General features: G+C 37.2%; 1 protein-coding gene across 16 annotated transcripts in view; it reads right to left on the bottom strand.

The window, feature by feature from the left end:
• Pou2f1 (POU class 2 homeobox 1) overlaps positions 1-20,998 on the bottom strand; it is a 166,791-nt gene that overhangs the window by 108,828 nt on the left and 36,965 nt on the right. For 3 of the 16 annotated variants that reach the window (XM_087206842.1, XM_013065760.3, XM_087206835.1), the window contains exons 1-2: positions 4,165-5,039; positions 2,832-3,429 (exon numbers count right to left, since the gene is read on the bottom strand). The exons of 6 other annotated variants lie outside the window; for them this stretch is intronic. Coding sequence is in view for 6 of the 10 variants with exons in the window: in XM_087206835.1 (XP_087062961.1) it covers positions 2,832-2,859 (28 nt within the window). In the remaining 4 variants the exon portion in view is untranslated. Of the gene's footprint in view, positions 1-2,831; positions 3,430-4,164; positions 5,040-20,998 lie in introns of those variants that run through there. 7 more of the 16 variants (XM_087206836.1, XM_021244740.2, XM_087206838.1 and 4 more) reach the window with 7 other exon arrangements.

Genomic DNA, 20,998 nt, shown 5'->3' with positions numbered 1-20,998 from the left:
TTGATCATTATTCTTCATCAAGTAACAGTGGAAAGTGTTAAGTTCAGCATAACAATTTAATTGAAAGTAGCACATTTTCTCTACATAAAACCAGGACAGTGGGAGATACACTGGGTGTATCTGAGAGCAAACAGTGGAAGTCGGAGAACTGGGCTTCTACCTCTCATTCTACTACTGTGAACTGTTGTGATTTTTAAAAATTTGACCAGTCTATGAGATAAACGAGTTGCCTTAAATACTCCAAGGTCTTCTTCAGATTAAAAACATCCAACTAATTTTTAGGAAATACAAAAACACTTAACATCTATTTTAATTTGGACATAAGCTTTAAGAGATACACTATTTAGAACAAATAAAAATTTGAAAACATTAAGAAAATAAAAATGAAGGAAGACAAATTGTTCTTATACCATAAATATAAAATAAAATAAAGGGCAAACTATTTTGGTGCTAAAGTCCCTAAGAACTGTCAAAAATAAAAAAATGAAGAAATTGGTTTGAACTTACTACATCTATCAGCCTTCTCCACCTCTATCATCTATGCAAGCAAAATACACAAAATTAGGGAAACTCAAAGTATTCATTCTTTGTTCACTGTAAGGATAAGGAATAGAATTTGTCACTTAGGCTGGTCTTCCTATTTAGTAAATAGAAACGAGGCCCCTGTCCTTTATAGTATGAGGCATGAAGGGATGCCTCATGGAAAACATGGAAGACACTTGAAACTTTTCATCCTTACAGACCACAGAAACTAGCAAATTCTTGATTTGCTACATCATATGTTCATAAGTGGGTATTTGAACACTACTCTTGGATCCAACTTTTCAAACATCACAGAATGATGCAGGACCCTAAAGCATTCCTACCCACAAAAAGCAGACAGTCTAGACCTATGTTACCAAATGAGAAAGCCACTAGTTCGGATTCCACTGGCTGTCATACTTAGAAATAACTACCAATAGCCACAATTCTGATCTTCCTACTTTAGTTCATCATCTTTCTACCCAGCCATCCATTCATTCTATCAAATCTTCACTGAATAATAACCAAGCCATGTGTAGTATTGCGTTAATATCCCCAGCACCTAGCTTGGGATAAGCAGACATTTTCTGTGAAGCGAATTACAGGTATTGTTTTAGGTTCTGTGGGGCCATGACACTCATCTTGGTCTTTTTTTAAAAACTATTCCTAGCTCAGAGGCCTTTCAAAAATAGGTCACAGTTAGGACTTAACTAAGCACTAATGACTTGTGATGCTCAATACATACTTTATCATAAAACTGAAGATGAAATCCCATTTAGTTTCTGACCTCAAAAAAGCTCACAGTGCAGTAGAGGAGGGATGCAAAAGAGAGATGCATATACTAAGAATAAGTTATGTACAAAGTAATAGCTTAATGTTCAATGAGTATTAACAGGCACCAGACACTACTCTAAATGTTTGACATATGTTAACTAACATACTTTCACTATAAGGGTTTAAAATTGTTTCCATTTTACATATGAGAAAAATGAGACTGAGAACTGCTCAAGAACACCTAATACTAGTGTCAAGCAGAAGATTTAACTAGACAGCTGGCCTCCAGAAGCCACCTTGCATTTAACTCCATTTGCTAGGATGGGAAAAGAGCAGATAAGAGATGCAGTATCTAAATTAAGAAAGTCAAGCCAGACTTCCGTAAGAAGTACAAACAACCAAGAACATGGGGGCAGAAAAGTATAAAAAGTAGAACTTGGGAAGGAAAGAGGTGTGACACACATCACAAATCCAGGAAACAGTGAATGGTATGAGCAGAGTGAGAAGGCATGGGGAGTAAGTAGTGTCACAGGAGACAGGTAAGGTTAGAAAAGGTGGCAGGGACTATATTACAGAGTTCCTAGTACCGAAGTTTCAACTTCAACCTAAATTAACTTAAAAGTTTAAATTCTGTCCTTAGAGCTGTTTTAAGCACAAGTGGTATTAAAAACAAAAACTATGTTTTGTAGTTTACTTGAGTAACCATATGAGTAAGAGTGTAAATCGTGCAGGGTCCCTTAACCCAAGGGGTATGTGTGTGCGTGTGCAAGTGTGTGTGTGTATGTGCGCGCGCGCGCACACGTGTGTGTAGAACGAAGGTAGCAGCCACAGAAAGGGGAAAGAGTAGCTGAAGCAGTATTAGGAAGGAAGGCTGGTACTAATTACAATGCTGAGTGAAGGAGACGGGTTCAGCAGATAGCTCAGTCTACAGGTGTGACATAAAAAAAAAGAACTCCGTCATTTTCTTCCTGATCATACTATTCCTAACACACTGGTCACTCTGGAATGATTCCATACATCAGGTAATCCTCCATTTCACTTTAAAATCCCTTCTAACCAGGTCACAAATCTCTTAACCTCAACAGGTTAAAGCCAAAAATCTCTTTTTCTTCAGGCTTATAGTTTCCATTATACAGTCTGTAAAACAAACCTTCCTTATTCACTGTTTTATTAATCAATCACCTTGCCTGGTATATAAAAGAGCACCTACAACAGGAGTACAGAAAATTGCTGTTAAAGAGTTTTATTGCAATCTTTAATCTAAGCAAACACTCTTTTCATCCCACCCCCCCAGAATGGAAGGGGAAGACATGTATCCTGGAGTTTATAAAAGGATGCTTATCATTTTGGTTCCAGATTGCACAGTAAAAGGCAATGTTCCACAAGCGGTTGAGGGTGGAATGGGATGTGTAATGTTATATATGCAGGTTTCTATACTCAATTGTTTCTCTTACACCTTTAGTTTGACCACTGTTTCTTAATCTCAACATCACTGACATTCTGGGAGTGGTAGCTAGCTCTCTGTTGTGAGCTACCTGTGCACTGCAGGATGATGAGCAGCATCAAGGCCTCGTACTACTGGATGCCAGTAGTGCCTTTCTTCTCTCCACATGTGGCAATCCAAAGCAAGTCTCCAAAGCAAGTCTCCAAAGCTGGGCAGAGGTAGTCGCAGATACTCCAAGACTGAGACAGGAGAATTACCTGAGGCCAGGAATTAAAGGCTGGCTTAGGCAACATAGCAAGACCTTGTCTCAAAAAAACGAGTCTTGGGCTGGGGATTTAGCTCAGTGGTTCCGCAGCCTGCCTTGAAAGCTCCAGGTCCCGAGTTCAATCCCCTGTACCAAAAACAAAACAAAACAAAACAAAACAAAACAAAACAAACACAAGAGTCTCTGGACAGTGCCAAATATCTCGTAGGGGTCAAAAATGCCCTCGGTTGAGAACACTGTGTTAGACCCACATAAACTTACTTAACACCTTCTTTTCAGTGCTTCTCTTTCCAAGGTTGACCTTTCCTCTTTCCTTCTGATTCCTAGAATTCTCTTCCACATTCAGCAAGTTAATCACATTATTCAAACAATCCAGCAAACTTCTTCATAAAAATTCACTCAGTGTAATTAACATCCCAGTGTTCTAAAAGCACAAATATTTACATGCTACTTACTGGAAGGTATTTTTTGGGTACAAATCTCCATGAAATCAAATCTTCACTTTGCCAATAAATCTTACATCTGGGATATAATCATGCTGGATAACTGAAGAATTTTTGTGTCATACCCCCACCCTCCAATCCCTGCCTGTACTGCAGATCAAACCTACGGATTTGTAGGTTAGGAAAGTGCTCTACCACTGAGCTATATCCCTAGCCCTGCACAGTTGTTTTAATGTCTTTCATTTGTCCAATATGTAGTTCTCTAGGCCTTTAACAAATTCTAGTATTCTTCAACTGAATAGCTACCGTTTACTGAGCTTATTCTGTTCCAACAGCTGTTCTAAGCAGTTTGCATACATTATCCTTTAAAAAGCTCAATTTACAGACAAGGCTTTAGAGATACAGAAAAGCAGGGTGCCAGGACTCAAGCCCAAGCAGTTGTGTCTGGAATCTCATTCTTAAGTCCTACCCCGCTTCTTAAATATTAGTAGGTAACCACATCACCATCTACTCAACATTTTATAACCTAAGATTGAGCCAGGAAAGGTGGACTCCTGGGCTCTTAACCTGTTACTTGTTAAAAGTATGATTTATGTTTTCTTCTGAGACAACCAAAAACTTAAACGCTGCTTTGAGCTAAAACAAACACAAACAGTGACTCTTCACTTGGCCCTACAGATGTCCAATGGGTGACTAAAAGCAGAACAAAGCCTGACCTTCATTTTGTATCTGTCTCCTTTATTACTTTAAAGCTTTGGGTTGGATCCTTGTTCAGCTCTGTATACAGGAATGTTAATCATGCAGGTGTCTGCCTAAAAACAGGAAATACAAGGTTGATTAGTGTAAACTTGCATAACCTATCTTATCCTCCTTCAAGAACTGAGGACATCAAGAAAAGAAATTCACAGGAACATTCAACTACCAATGGGACCTAGAAGTCCTCAGTCATTCCCCTAAACCAGTGGCGTTGAACATATGGCACATGTGTGTGTGTTTTTCTTTTAGGACAAAAGATGTTCATGTAGAGTTTTTTCTAAACTAAAACCTCAGAATTCAGATTTAACTGCAGTGTTGGAACTTTGTGATAAATAAGTGGGTTTTGGGTTGCAGTTCGGGACTTGGTCTCTAACAGGTTCACCATCACTGCCTTAAACCCGGACAGTCCTCTTGGATTTCAATAGTGCTTCCCCAAACTACGACTCCAAACACAGTCTCCTCAGGAAGACTGAATGCCCCTCAAGCATGGAGCTTGCAAAACCCAGAACTGAGGTTATTATCCACCGGGCCTAGGCCAGCGATGGCAAAATTTTTAGAGCTTTCAATGATACAAACAGCCTGCTGTGGCATATGTGCCATAGGTTCACCACCACTGTCTTAGTCCATCTGATCCATAAAAGCTGGTCTTTCTTTCCTGTGAACCTCTTCCATTTTCGATTAATTCCTAACTCTGCCTAGTAAGTCAGCCTATGTCTCCCTGATCCGGTGTCCTGAAATACCTTTTTGTGAGGAGATGTCAGGGTCTTGCCCAGGCCAAGTTGAGGCCCCCAGTTCCTTATGTAACATCCAGGCATGACTGCAAGCTACAGCTCTGCTGAAAAATGCAGGTCCCAGTGTCAGTAAAGAATTAAAAAGGCCATGTTTAAAGTAAAAGAAGACAAGATGGGAAAAAAGGAAAAGAGAGATGACAGCTATTCAGGATGAGTAGGGAGAATTCAAAAGTGAATTGCTCATGGGCTCTGGTCAACAGCTCTTTTTTTAAAATTTTATTTTATTTATTTATTTATTATTTATTTATTTATTGGTACTGGGGATCAAACTTGGGTCCTTACACTTGCGCAGCAGGCGGCAAAACCACTGAGTTAAATCCCCGGCCCTCAACAGCTCTTTTTATAAGGTTTCTTCTCTCTACGTCGGCTCCTGGAATCTAACTGGCTCCTTGGCTTGTCTTTCATTTTAACCTTAGATTTCTTCTGGCCAGGGACCTTTCCCTGTCTTTTGATTGAAGGTAAGGTTATGAGTGGGGGCCTTAAAGACAGGTTACTTACATTTAAGGATTAAGTGAAGGGAAAGTTTATGATTCTTACGTTAATCGCCGTACCTGGGACCTTCTGAGACCTAGTTTCTTCACCTTCATCTTCTTTTCTAATTGCTAAGTCTAGCTCCCTTTGCTTTTCAGAGGTCAAAATCATCTACTAATTTGTAATAAAGCTCAATGAGGCCTTTTCTCTACTTTTCCCTACCTACAGTGTCCCTTGTCCCTACACTTTGAGGTATTGTCTCAGGTCAGGTAACAAGGTAAGATAAAATTTCAAAGATTTGTTTTCTTTGTACTTCTTGTTCTTTTGCTTTTCCTATCAGATCCAAAGGAAAACAAACTAGGGAGATAATGGTTTGCACAGATCCCTATCCTCTCAGACACAGGCATCATTTTGTGTGTGCAGCACAGAGCCCAAAACATAGCTATCCCTCAATAAATACCTGTTGAATGAATGCCTAAAACACCCTGCCATCCTTATCATATCCAGTACGAAGTTCTTTGATTGTTTCATCTTTCTGGACTTTAATTATGTCTTTTCTGGACTTTTGGTAAAGAATTAACTCAAGCACCATGTTCATATTTAACATGGTACACTGAGATCATTTTGGTACAATGGCAGAAAAATATTTTGTTTCTAAAACTTTTCCCTTTAAAGTCCAAAACTAGTCTTTTAGCCACAGTAAATCAATCTATCTTCAACTAAAAAATGAAAATGACTTTTAAATTCTTTTTCATTAACTTCTTGAAAACCATCATCCCAGAACAGTTAGAAACAAAGAAGCGGAATCACTACCTTCTCTTTGTTCAACTGTGAACACCACACTACCCTAATGATCATCTGGGCTCAAACTTAGGACCACCATAATGATTATCCAGGCCTAGGCTTAGGAGGTCACACAGATTGCTGGTATCAGTGAGATAGAGTGGGTGGCACTTTAGATCTGTGGTGTCTGACCCTATAAATACCGGAAACCTGAGTTATTGAGTGCCTTTTCCCTGTTCCTGCTACCATCTTGTGATCTTCAATAAATGTAACTACTTACTACATACTATGAGGTGTATGCCTGGCAATTCTTTCCTCGTCATACAGAAAAACCTGGACTATTTTTGGCCCACTCAACTATGACAATCCTACAATTTAGCCTAGGGGTAGACTATTTATGTGCAAGTCTTTGAAAATAGGATTTGCATGTCACCTGGCACTTTAAAACCACTTAACAGATTTGAGTCTGGTGTGCTCCTCCTTTATTGGTACAGTACAGTAAACACAATGGACACCGTTAGGGCTGGTGTTTAGATGTTACCCCAAAGCCTCATGTGGTCATAGGTGGGGGGCAGCTGGATCTAGAGTGTGTGGTGCTGAAATTGATTCATGGTTCAATGCTAGGATCAAGGATTAAGGGTGTGAGTGCTACTTCCCTAAGTAGCCTGGATAAGATATAAGGGATAGAAACGGCTGTGGTCACCCTTGTTACTTTGCTACCTTCTGCCTGTCATGAACTGTTTCTCCTCTGCCATGCCTGTCTTCGGTGTCAACCTGCCTTGCAGCCAAGTGATTATGGCCTGAAACCTCTACAAACTATGAGCTAAATAACCTCTCCTCCTTTAACTTTGGGTGTTGGTTATTTTGTCTCAGCAACGAAAAAAGTAGCTAAGACATTAATAAATGCCTTGGGTTTGAGGACTGCTTGAAATCTAAGTTGAATTTAGCACAATTAATTTCAGGAAATGTGTCATAAAGAAAGATAAGCTGAAAAAAGAAAGTCAAGACTGAGAAAAAAAAGAGTTAAGGGTGTTAAATGACCATGAAAAGAAAACGATCTCAGTGGAAAGGAAGAGAGGTCAAAGATTCATAAAAGCCTAAAGTCATTTCAAAAGAAACAAAAAGCAAAAGTGGTCTGTAACACACCTTGACCCTCACCTTTAAGTGAATTAAGGGTCATATAAAACCCTTATGTGATGTAGACTGTTGGATAACTGTTACCCTTGTGTTCACACCTTTAAACAACTGCAGCTGACACTAGCACAGAAATGACTGACTGTAGAAATTGTTCACTAATGGGAAGCGGTCAGTTATTTTCTTAAGTGAACAGACCAGTTATAAAAGCTCAAAGTAAAACAAAACAAAACCAAGCCAAAACAAAAAAGAAACCCAAAAACAAACAAACAAAAAAACCCCAGAGTAAAAAACAACAATAAAACGTCACCCCAAGTAACTAAGAAAGAAAACTAAGCTTTATTATATCTAGCACAAATTTTCAATATGCTTTTAAATACAAATCATTTCGCCAGGTCAGAATTCTTACTGTTTCCAGTTACCACTAATCACTTTTTCCTCATTTTACACTAGTCTTTACTGCTTGCTAACCTTTCCACTTAGCCTCATCCATCATCCTCAAATTCCACCAATATTTATTTGTTCCAGTTGCAACACTTAGGCTGCAGTTTCCTCTACCAAGAACTGCATTTCGCCCCTGCTCTAGGGCATAGCTCATCTTATCTTTAAAGCATTACTCAAGCTGTTATAGTCAAATTATCAAGTATTTCTATATTTATCTGTATGTCAAGGGTAGGTCACAGGTTATTCCCTCACCTCTGGTATATATTCAGTCATGGGGGTAGTTTCAACATCCATAAGAAAAAGAAATGGTTCAGCATAAACCACCATGTCAAAACTTGTACAGAGCTCTTGTCTGGAATCTAGGGCAGAAGTCTGTCACATTTTATTTGTAAAGCAAGGACTGAATTTCTCCATTAATGTTAGCATCTTTAAAAAGAAATCATGTTTTCCACCTCTCATCAGTTACATGGCGTCATCTACCACAAAATACTGGGAAGTGTTGTAAATGTAATACATGTTCATTACACACACTACCAGGCTTATGTTATAAGCCTTGTGTACCATTAGAATCAGGAGGAAAGAGAAAAACTTGGAGTTACCAATCCTGTTCTAATGGTATTTGAGTATCTTTAACATGCATAATTATGAATTCTCATTAATTTACTTAACTAAATATAGCCAAGTGGAAAAAACTCCTTATTTGTAAAGTACTTTTATTTAAAGAAACACACTGAAAGATATAAATATGTTCCCGTATGAAATAGAAGAATTGAAACCAAATCCAGGTTTAAAGTAACTTTAAATTCCATTATCATTGAAAACAAATGAAGGGAAGCCAATTAAAGCCTGCCAAATATCTGGTATATTGTAGGCACTCAAAAGTTTGCTGAATTAAAGCAAAGTCCCTAGGGCTGGGGATTTAGTTTAGTGGTTCTGGAACCTGCCTCGCAAGTGCAAGGTCCCAAGTTCAATCCCCAGAACAACAACAATAAAAAGCACAGTCCCTAAATCAGTATGTGTTCTATTTTAGGATATACATAAGAAGAGACTGTTAAGTGGAAGTAAAATTGGAGTTCCCATGCAATCTGAATAGATTAAATTCCAGACCCCAAATTGGTTGGTTTTACCCATCTTTAGTTCCTAAACTATGCTCAATGATAAATATAACATTATATTTATCTTTGAGATCTACACAGATGGTGCTATGCCCTAAGGTTTCCTGAAAGTAAAATTTATGGATGAGAGCTGGATACCTGGAGCCCACAGAAAGAACACTTAGCTTTTCTAGGAACTGCTACTCTGTTCTGGGTGCTGGGGACACAACCATGAGGACAAGCCCATCCCTCTTGAGAGATTGTGTCCTCATCACAGAGATATATAATGATAAATTATGATAAATGCTCTCAAGGAAAAGAGCAGACTACTTTGAAACCTATATTAAGAAGCAATTTTTTTAAATGTAGTTTTTATCCAGAAATTGTCTTTGTGTTGAGATGTAAAGAATAAAATGAGAATTGATTAGGTAAAAGGATGCAGTAGGTCAGAGGATGGTACCTGAGAGTCTGAACAAGGACCCAGTGGGTCAAATCAGACAGGGAGGAAAAGAGGAGAGACTAAAGAAGAATGAAACTGTTATTCTTTATCCTAAGAGCAGTGGGAGAATAGCATGATTAGATTTGTACTTTCAAAAAACATGTACCAACTTCTTACAAAGGCTGTAATCATTATGAAATGCAAGCATATACTAATAAAAACTAAAAACTGAAAAAGAAAAGTATTAGCTTAGCTTCAGTGTAGACAAATTAAAGGAGGGTTACAGAGGGTATAATGTACTACAAGGGAAGATGATGAATGCTTAGAATAGAAGAGAGGATACGGATTTGGGATGTGAGGGAGAGGTGAAAAAGGGAATGACTCTAGGTCTTGGGATTGGACAACTGGAATGAATAAGATGATGTTATTTACTGAAATGCAGGACATAGGAGAATGCCGAATAGCATCAACAAATAGTCCATGGGAATGGACATGTTTGCTAGGTTGCAGAATGGAAAGAAATGGAAGCCTAGAACTAAGCCTTCATGAACTCCAAAATCTAAGAACAACAAAGGAAATACAATACAAGTTACTAGAGATGAGAGGAAACCAAAACACAGCATGATTTCAGATTCCAAGGAGGGAGGGTTCTAAGAAAGACAGGAGCTGACAGTCAAATTCTGTTGAAAGGTCAAAGAGAAGGTCTAAAATGCCCATTGAATTTCATGACCTGGAGGTCACTGAAGATTTTAATAAAAATATTTCCAAGAATGGCGAATTATTCCATGCCTCACAACAGCAGAACATGACAAGAGCACACTCTGCTCACCAATTAGTCTTCTCTTATCTTGGACCATTCCTTTTTGCTCATCTTTTTGTTCTATATACCATTTCATTCTTTTCCATTCTTCACTAAATTCCTCCTTTTCTCTTTCCCTTTCTTTCATATTGATTACAACTGAAACATTTTTACAAATTTAAATTAATTTTTAACTGATACCTAAAAACATAAAAATACTACATATTAATGGTCACTGTGTGATGTCTTAAACATTTCATTTTTTAATTGAATACTTCCTGTATTTATTGAATTTATTCAATATTCTTCCTGTTCTCAAGGCTAACATTTTACACTTCAGATTGGGGATGATGGTGGTAAAATTTAATTGCTTTTACTTATACAGAAACTGAATAATTTTTCTCAGAGTATGTACTCGGTTCCAATAGGATCTCCTGAAGAACTGAACTCTTGTATAAGAATAGTTCCCTACTGTAAGTTAAGTATTTTGCTCTTAGATAAGCTCTAGATGTTATATGGCTAGAACCCCCACCTCTGTTCTAAACTCTTAAGTTACTGAAAAACAGGACTCATTTAAAGTAGTTTCTCTGGAACGCTTCCAGGACACAGAGGTATTCTTATACAGAAATTTGGACCAGAAAACAGTCAAGACATAAGTGGTGTTTCCCAGAATCATCAAATCATTCTTTATTAGGATTTTACGGTTTTTCATGTGTTATTTCAGCAATCATTATTATTACCCCTCAGTCCTTTTGTGGGGGTGGGAGTTGACAGAATTTGAAATCCACAATTACAGGGACAGAGCTCCGCCACACAGTTCCCATGTGGATTCTGTAATGCTACCTGCATTAGGCTCAAGTAAACACTAACACTTTAAACAGTGGGAAGACAGGAACAGTTCAACCAGAATCAGTATCTAGCCCCATCTTCTAATTTTAGAAAACATGAGTAGAGATTTTATGGCCACCATGGACTAATGTGGCCACACAGTTTTAAACTGAGCCACAAAATAAATGTTATATATACATAGGATAGCCTCATCAGTTTTTTCACCATCAATAACTATTACATTTATTTGACTAGATTGGCCCTGGAATTCATGAGTTGCAAATCTCGGGACTTGCATGATTTAGAAAAGTATCCCTGGAAAGAAAATGACAGGTAGAAAACAAGACAGAATTGTAAGGGGAAAGAAGAGAATGACTAAAATTCTTGAATAGAGATGGATGTTAGCACTAATGAGAAGTGTTAACAATCCTTACAAGAAATGGATTTATAAGCAAGCACAACTTTACCATAATTAGGTTTTTTTCAATCAACTGAATATATGGCACAAGCAACAACCTGCTTTAACTGCCAACCCTTTTGGTAACACAATTGAGTCCACAGAAAAGCCTACTATGAAAAGTACTGAGTGGAAATTCATAGCAGTAGGTGGACTCCTGTTTTCTAAGGCAGAATACAGATCACATACACACCAAACTTGTCTAAAAACAGAGTCAATAAAATAACTTGAACTTCCTATTAAAAATGAAACCTACTTCTTAAATATTTCCACTATCAAAAAGAGTAAATTCTAGGCAATAGTCAAAGACTTAGATAAAAGGAACAAAAAAAGAGAAGAAATTTGGAGAAAGAATAATCTAAAATAACCAACCTGATTTGTTACTTTTGTAGTCACATTGATTTTTGATAATTTCATTCTCTAGTTACACACATTCTAATAAAGCATCCTAATTTACCTAAAACAACTGCAACTTTACCTTGCAGACAGAAACAAAAGATTAGGAGCAAAACATTTAATGCTAGAGTTACAATGTGATTAAAAAAACCACAATGAAATGAAGAAAATTACCAACCTTAACATTTACTGTTCCAATATAAGGAACATGAAACCTAGTCAGGGGATTGTATGTTTAGTTAGCAGCTGGTAATCATCCAGAATAAAATAGAAGTTTAATCTGTAGTTACTACCTTTGATTTTCCACATAGAGATTAATCATGAACAATATCCTTCTGGTTCAAACTCAATTATATGGAGAGAAATGAAGGCAAGAAAAACTTATTTTTAACTATGACTTTTCTACCTTTGTCACACCCAATAATTTCTCCCATTCTAACATTTATAAATATGTTTTCTGTCTTCAGCCTGTGAAGCTAATAGGAGACGGAAAAGAAGAATCAGGAAAAATGGACTAGGAGTTCGAATTCTCATCCATACACTACTTTCTCCGCTCATGCAAACCAGTAAATCACAACACAAGTTCTGATGGAGAACAGCATGAGAGCTCCCAGACACTTTCCTTACAATTGTCAAGAATAGACAAAGAAAGGACAGGAGGTACTACTGGCTCTCAGAGACCAAGAGAAAGAAAAACAAACATTTCAAAGAACTAGTCTAGAAAGTGATTTCTTACTACATTTTAAAAACCCTGTAACCCCAGCACTAAGGGAGGCTGAGGCAGGAGGATCAGAGTTTGAGGCCAGCCTGGGCTACATAGTGAGTTCAAGGCCAGCCTGAACTGCATAGCGAGACCCTGTCTCAAATAAACAAACAAACGGATAAAGCAAGCCCAATTTACAAATTTTGGAAGTCCTAAGGATTTCTAGCAAGACTATTCATCTCAATGTCCTTGGCTTAAATAGGACCAAATTTGCCTGTGTAGATCTAAGTTCTCAAACTTCCAAACAGCTCTTCTGATGTTCAAGTAATGTAAGCTCCTAGGCACTGAAGAGTGGAAGCAGCAAAGCTCTAAGTGGACTTGGAAAAGGAAGTTAGAGTGAGTTCTGAATACTATTTCACCTTCAAAATTCTAATGAGTGGAAGTACTGTATACTTAAGGAGCTAGAGTAAGATGCTCCTCCCCAAAAGGGGAATAATATCAAGAAAAAAAGTAATATTTACTATGTTGGCATTTTACAGAAATAATGAAACAATTCACTAGAAAAAGTATTTATTCTTTTTCTTTTTTTTTCCTTTGAGACAGATAGTCTCACTGTATAGTTCAGGCTGGCCTTGAAAGTCACTATGTAGCCCAGCTCAGGCTGGCCTTCAACTCCCAGTGAGCCTCCTGCCTTAGCTTCCCAAGTGCTGGGATTACAGGTGTGCACCACCATGCCAGGCTTTTAAAGCATTTATTTTTGATGAGCAAAAGCAACAACAGAAAAAATACCTTAATGTCAAACATTCCTAGCTTGAGAAAAAACTACACTGCTTCAGTGGTGGCAAACCTATGGCATATGTGCTGCAAGTGGGCTGTTTGTTATCACTGAAAGCTCTAAAAGGTTCACCATCACTGCTCTATACCATTCATCCCAACATGCTGAGGACACTCCTTTATTTCTTTGGCCTGCAAACTTTATGGGCCACAGTCTCTTTCATAACTACTCAACGCTGCTGTGGCACAAGAGGAACCATAGCGATTAAACAGACAACAAACACACAAACACATGGCTGTTCGTGTGCCACTGAAAGTTTACTTATGAATACTGACATTTCAATTTTATATAATTTCAATGTCATGTTATGTTTCTTCTCATTTTTCCCTATCTAAAAATTAATCTTTGGTCATAGGCCATACAAAAACAGTTTCAAGTTAGATTTGACTTGGGGACCATTGTTTGCCTCCTCTTGTGTTCTCATCAATGTCTGTGGAAATAAAAATGCACAAACATCTATAAAAATATTTTGTAACTTTCTTGATGTTTCACTCAGTTTCTTTTTTCTATTCGTCCACAAAACTTTCTGAAGTCTTCATTTCTTCAGATTCCTTCTCCTTGCACATTTCTCTCCCCAGGGCACAGACTGGATATTTAAGTCAAAATTAACCCCGGGGTGGGAGGGGGGAAACTACCCATCTCAACTTTTATAAATCCTACTTCCTTTAACTACTGTGAAGCTCTGAATCTTTTCATGCTCAATCTTTTAATAAATATAGGTTTGACCAATCTTTTTATGTACTTTCCTTTCAACCATCACTTAAGTTTAATTCTATACAATGAGACCCCTGTGAGGTCCTGGCAGTTAGGCTGCTTTTGAGAAAGCAGGTTTTAGTCACAAATAACTTGAATGTTAAAAATCTCTCCAGTAACTGTTCCAATGGCTGCCAAGGAAACTCTGGAAAGAGCTGGTCTATTGCTCTAAATTGCTTCTCTCTTCACTTCCTCAGTTAGGTATTCTTTTTTATTTTTATTATTTGAAATTTTAAAATTTATTCTTCTAATTACTATCACTAGAACTATATTATTAGGATATTGATATAAAATGTTTTATTAAAGATTTAACAAACTTAAACACATGTGGTCCTAATGTTAAATTATTTAAATAATCGAAACAATATGTTTGCGAAAAACACTAAACTTTTTATTTCACAAAGTGACTCTGTATGTGGGAAGTGGGCAGGGGATCTTTACAGAGAAACACTCAGGGGTTAGTGAAAAGCCACATGGTAGGGGCAGAATTGTGTTCTTGAAAAGTGATGGGCAGGAGATGGAGCATTCAATAAAGAATGAAATTTCACTCTTCATCTCTCTGTCTATTAACATCAAGTGTTTAAATGCACCCATATTAAAACTGTTCCCAATGAATCCAGCGTAACATAACAGCAAAAAATGTCAGAGTTCAGCAATCTGTGTGGGACTGGGAAGTGATTTCTCCTAAAGAGAGATGGCATCCCGAGGAACAAAAGCAGAAAAACAACCCAACATGTGACCGGAGGGAAAAGCAAGAAAAAAAAAAATCTCTCTTGCTCCCCTGAGACTCCTGGTTACATCTTTAGAATATCCTGGACAGACAACAGAAATGGAATTTGCTACACAATGCAAAGCAAAAAGCTCTTTTTCTTTTATTTTGCTGCCAAGTATATAAACTAAAAGGATTCACGTAGACCGCTGTACCTTAAAAACATGAAACCAAGGAATAGTTCCTGAAAAGCAACATTCAGGGTCTATGAAGGGTCAAAACATTCCTTTAAGTAGTTAACCCCCCACCCCTCTATCTGTCTCTCTGTCTCTGTCGCTCTGTCTCTGTCTCTCTCTCGTTAAACTGCAAGTGCATTAGCCAGGTTTTAATGTTAAAAGAAATCGGGGGGGGGGGTGTGGGGGGGGTGTTGACTGTGCTCTGCTATGTATTTGTATTTAAATAAAAAGAAAGCACATTGTGTCAGAAGTTCAACTCTTGCTCTTTATTAAAGTAAAAGTTTTAACTTAAAGATAATACTAAAAAGAATATTTCTCCTTTGGTCACTCTCAAAACAAATAATTACCGACTGTCCAATTTCTTTCAATAATTAAAAACAACCCAAACTTCCAGTCATCAGGTACTTCAACTTCACAGTGAACTAAGAAGGTCTCTGGCTATTTCGATATACTTGCTAACCTGACAAAAGTTCTTCTAAATGATGAGCAATATACAAATACCTAGAATGACACACTCCTTTGCAAACTTAACTGGCACTTGTCAGCAATGTTAAAAGCAACTTCACAATCAACAGGCTAATTTCAAGTGTGTAGAACATGAAATTTCAATAATTTTTCTGTCAAACTTTGTTTGGTTCTGCACAGGTTACCGCTTCTCTTACTTCTCATTTAAAGCCCCCTCCCCAGTTACTTCTCAGTTCAATCCCAATGAAAAGTACTTAATGTAGGACAACAAACCTACAGTTAGGCCACGACACCAAAGAGAACATCAGTAAGAAACAGGAGCAGATTAACAAGAAGTTCTCATTATCAGAAGAGCTACTCTCGGCAATTAAATTTATTTCTACTTGCCTGTTTTCTTACATGAATAATGTGAGGAGAAACTAAATCACCAATCTACAGTGAATGCAAATCAAAGTTATTATTTTAAAAACACAGGCTACTAAAAGGCACAGAGTAGAATAATAGCAGTAAGTCTTTGGTTCCTTCCACCTGCCCTGGATTCTTGGGTTGCAGCTTCTCTAACAGCTAATTTTCTCTTCTTGTGGGGTTTTACTTGGTGTGCACTGCTCGCCACTTACATTTCTACCCCTGCAGTTTTTAAAAAGGAGATAAAGCAACTGTATAAGAATGCCTAAAGACATCAAAGACCTAAGGCTTCACTGGTTGTGTGTGGCATAGAGGAAGAGGAGGAAAACGTGAGGTAATGAGGATCTACTGTATTTACCTTATGTGCAGGGCATGTGGACAATAATAGAAACCATGTAGGGTGCACTTTTGGTCAAAAAAGAACATGGCAGCCTAATGAGAGGCCTTTGTTCTTCAAAAGGGTCTCCTTTCCCCCTTTTGTGCTTCACTTAATTCACGGCATCTGAGCTGCTCTTGAACTTGACAGACTGAGAGAAAAAAAGGGAGAGGAGGGGGGAGTCAGACACACAAAGAGAAGGGAAAAGGAAGGACTTCACAGAGAATTCATCAGAAAAAATTAGTTCTACTGACAGTTTTGATGAAGTTTTGGGATTTTAAAGGAGCTAGAAAGTGTAATTCAGTGTAAAAATAAATTTAATTTTCCCAGTGATTATAACAAATAAGATAGATAAATAAGATATAAAATGAATTATGTACTAAGCACATGGCATAGATTTTTTTTTCCTGAGACACGTACTTCCTGAAATTATAGAAAGAAAACATCTGACAGTCAACATTTACCCGAAAGATAAGCATACTACACACAGGACTGTACCGTAATTAAATTATTTCCCAGCTTAGGAGAATTTTCCTTCAGTAATAAATACACTGAAGAATACTACAAAACCACCTACGCCACCTGCAGGATAAATACAGATATGCATTCTACATAGCCTAAAATTTAAAAAAGTGTATTAACTATAAACTGTGACACTTTGAAGCCAAGAATTTAAAAACCTTTCTTTTTTTGGTAAAGCAGTGAAAAACTTCCGATGAAAGACAAAGCTCTAGGAATCTCTGGCCAATTTTAAATATTCACAAATATAAATGCAGAACAATAGAAAGATCCTCAGCATGCTATGTATTTACTAATACAAAAGGCTACTTCAAAACCATAAAAGATTTGGCTATAAAGTGACTGTCCCATGGCTTTAAAATAGATTTCTTTTCTGATCATAAAGCACACACTTATTGTAAAACAACCAAAGAAGTCTGCAATATAGAAAGTTACCCTACTCCTGTTATATTTAGTATTTATTTCTCCAGGTTTTTCTTTCACACGTGTTACATATGTAATCCTACATTTTCTGTGTAACATTAGTTTTTGTAGTTTCTTTCTTCTTATACTTCCATACCCCCACTTAACATATTTTATTCCTCCTTTTATATCAATATTTTGTGGTATATAGCATTCTGCCGTTAAGATTGTACTAATGGTGTATGGCCAATATGTCCTTGATAGATTTTGGACCATTTCTATCTTTTTCACTTTAACAAGAAATAGCACTGTTAGTATATCTTTCCTTACTGTTGTAAATGTTTCTATAAACAACTGGCTAGAGACAGAATTCCTAAGTGGAAGAGTATGAATGTTTTGCTTGAAAATGTAGTATTATCAAAGTGCTCTCCAAAAGTTGTACCTAGGCAACTTCCCAACATTACATAAAAAGTATTCATTTCCCTTGATCCTAGACAACAGGAATCTTTTAAGTGTATGAACATTTACATATACTGTCCTCTAAATTCAGAATATGATACATGCATTCTCCATATTTATTGATGAAAAGACTGTGAAAAGAGCAGTACTTTTAAACTACCTTTGCAGCCAATTATTTTATAGTCATAGCTCAATTTCATCTTTTAATAAAACTACTACCCAGAAGGCACAAATCCAACCTCATCAGATAATTTAGTACTAATAAACAAACAGGATTTGCTGCAAGTCTCAAAGACAACTGTAAAAATAGGCAGAACCATATAAATGGATAACCTTTACAAGAAAACTATTTTGAAGACTTAGCTTTCAATTGGATTTATGTGCATGCACATGTATATAAAAATGGGTCAGTTGCAGTGTATATGTTTAAAAATAAGTGCAATCATACTAAACACATCTTGTCCAGATCAGTTATATAAGTGTGTAAGTCTGTAGATGTGATAGCATTAACTTAATACTGATCTAAGATGATCCCTAAGTCAGGGGTCCTCAACTTCAGCACTAATGACATCTTGGACCAGATAATTCTGTTAGGGGAAGATGAGTAGACTGACAATTGTAGGGTGTTTAGCAGTACACCAGACCTCCAATCACTAGATGCCATTAGCATCATGCTACACGTTGTGTAAAATATCCCAAGGCATTGTCAAATACCCGGTGGGGGGGGGTGCAAAGAGGTGAAATGGGTAAAATCACATCCAGTTGAGAACCATTACTCTAGGATACCTAAATGAGCTATCACATACAATTCACACTGTAATGCACTGTCTCTCAGGTTCCATTTTAACAGCATAAGAAAAGCTGGGGATGTTGATCATCAGCAGCCTGTTATGCATCAGGATCTGAGTTGATCCCCAACACCACAAAAAGAAAGAAGGAAAGGAAGGAAGGAAGGAAATTTTTTAAAAACCATACAAATATTTTAAAGTTATAATACCTATCAATTTTTCATTAATCTTTACCACATTCTGCAGCCATCAGTGCATATGGCACCGCATCAAGTAAATACAAATTAAGACAATGACATAAACCTAATTACTAGCTAACAATGATGTTTCATAGCAGTTTAATCAGAGAAATACTAAACTAGTAAGACAAAAATCTCATTTTATTATTGTAAACTATCTGGTTGAGTCTACTTCCAAAATGTATCTTGAACCTAGTGCTTCTCTGTATCTTTCACAACCTTCATCTCAGCTACTATCATCTCTCACTTAGACTTAGAGCTTTTGAACTATTCCCTCAGCTTCTAAACTCTGCTGAGACATTCTCTAGTCATTCATTCAACTAATATTTACTGAATGCCTATTACATGGAGCACTCTATGTACTAAGAACACACCAGTGCATAAAACTCTGACAAAACTTGTCATCTAGTGAAAATTATATTCTAGAATAAAATATGCTAGGTCAAAGGCAGTAAGTGCTTTGGCAAAAAAAAAGAAGTAGGGAAGTTTGGGCAGAGGTGGGTCTGGTGTTAAACACAGCAGCCAAGGGTAGACTCACTAGTTGCATAAAGATCTGAAAAATTTGGGGGAGTTTAACACATGGATATCTGGCAAAATGGCTTTGCAGGCAAGAGATCAAATCTAAAGGCCCTGAGGTGAGAACATGTCTTTTACTTTAAATGAAACAAGAAACCCCTAGAATACTTGGAGCAGAGGAGAGCCATGCTCTAACATTTTAAAGAGAAACACTAATAACTAGGTCAAGAATGGCACTGGGGGTGCAAGAGATTTACACTAGTAGAGATGATAAGTGCTTGGATTTGGGATATATTATTAATATTTTTAAAATGGAAATTCGATTGTGTCATTTTTCTATTCAAAAGTCCTCCACTGCCACCTTTTATCCCAGTGTGCTTTATGTAAAGCATAATTATCCAACTAAAAGCCTCTATATATCTGGTCCTTACCTAACTCTTCTACCTTCATCTTACTCCTTAGTAACCAAAAATTAGGTTCTGGCACACTGATCTTTTAGGTTATTGAATACTCAAAATTATTCTCCATCTGCAGGCCTTCGTCCATACTGTTTTCTCTGCCTAGAATGCCCTTCTCAATTTTCCTTGCCTACACAGCTCTCATACTTCAAGTTTCAGTTTAAAATTCACTTCCTGGGGCAGGGATTTAGCTCAGTGGTTCCGCTGCCTGCCTCGCAAGTGCAAGGACCCAAGTTTGATCCCTGGTACCAATAAAAAAAAAAAAAATTCACTTCCTTCAAATGACCTACCTGGATGTGCCCCTCTAAATTAATTTCATTTCCTTCCCCCATTATATTCTCGCAAAGTACACCCAAAGTGTGTTTCTTTAATAGTCCCTCTCCACTGCTTATAATTATAACATGGTTTAATTACTGATGGTTAATGTTTGTCTCTTTAGACTATAGGTCATAAAGAGCGAGGATCACTTTGGTTTCACTTACAATTATATCCACATGATTTGGTACAATACCTGGTACACAGCAAGTACAGAAAAATGCTCGTTGAACAAATGATAGAGCTTTTGTCTCAGATATGACCTAGGCACATAAGTTCTCAGAATTTCAACATACATTTCCCCTCTCTCCATCTTCAGACTCTAGGAAGTTCAGAAGTACTAAGTAAATAAGTCAAAGAAGGAGAGAATCACAGGAATCTTCAGAACAGCCAGGGAAGCACATGTTAGGTCAGAGGGCAGTAAGCGCTTTGGCAAAAAAAAGAAAGTAGGGAAGGATGAAGTAGTCAGGGAGTAGCAGGAGAGATGAATGAGGCTTGGATTGCTGGGTTATGAAATCTAGACTGTATTCAGCAGACGAAAAGAATAATTAAAGACTTTTTAAGCAGAAAAATACAACACTCAGAAACAGGATTCTGGAATATTTGTCTGTGGTATATAACTCCCTGAACAAGAGTCTGAATGCAAAACTCGGAACTAGAAGCCAACAGGTAAATAGGGCCTTAACCAGTTTTAAAAGATTAGCTGGATATGAGAATTGAAATATGTATTTTCTTACATCGTTATTAATGAAGATGTTTAGTGCCATTTGATAGCTAAATGAAGCTTACCTTAGTTTTACTTACACAGAAAAAAAAAATGACTCAACAACAGAAAATATTTCCATTTTCTCATTCATTCACTCCTGACAATGTTACCCAATTAATCTTCCAAAAGCATGACTAGGATTGTATTACTCAAAAAACTTCAGTGGCTCCCCACTGTCTACTGAATTAAATCCAAACACCTTAACCTGATATTT

Source organism: Heterocephalus glaber, unplaced genomic scaffold, assembly GCF_053883595.1.
Source record: "Heterocephalus glaber isolate CG9 unplaced genomic scaffold, H.glaber_assembly_v1.0 deba00000738, whole genome shotgun sequence".
Classification (NCBI taxonomy): domain Eukaryota; kingdom Metazoa; phylum Chordata; class Mammalia; order Rodentia; family Bathyergidae; genus Heterocephalus; species Heterocephalus glaber.
Note: the sequence above shows the minus strand (reverse complement) of the source record. Positions and strands in the feature narration are given on the sequence as shown.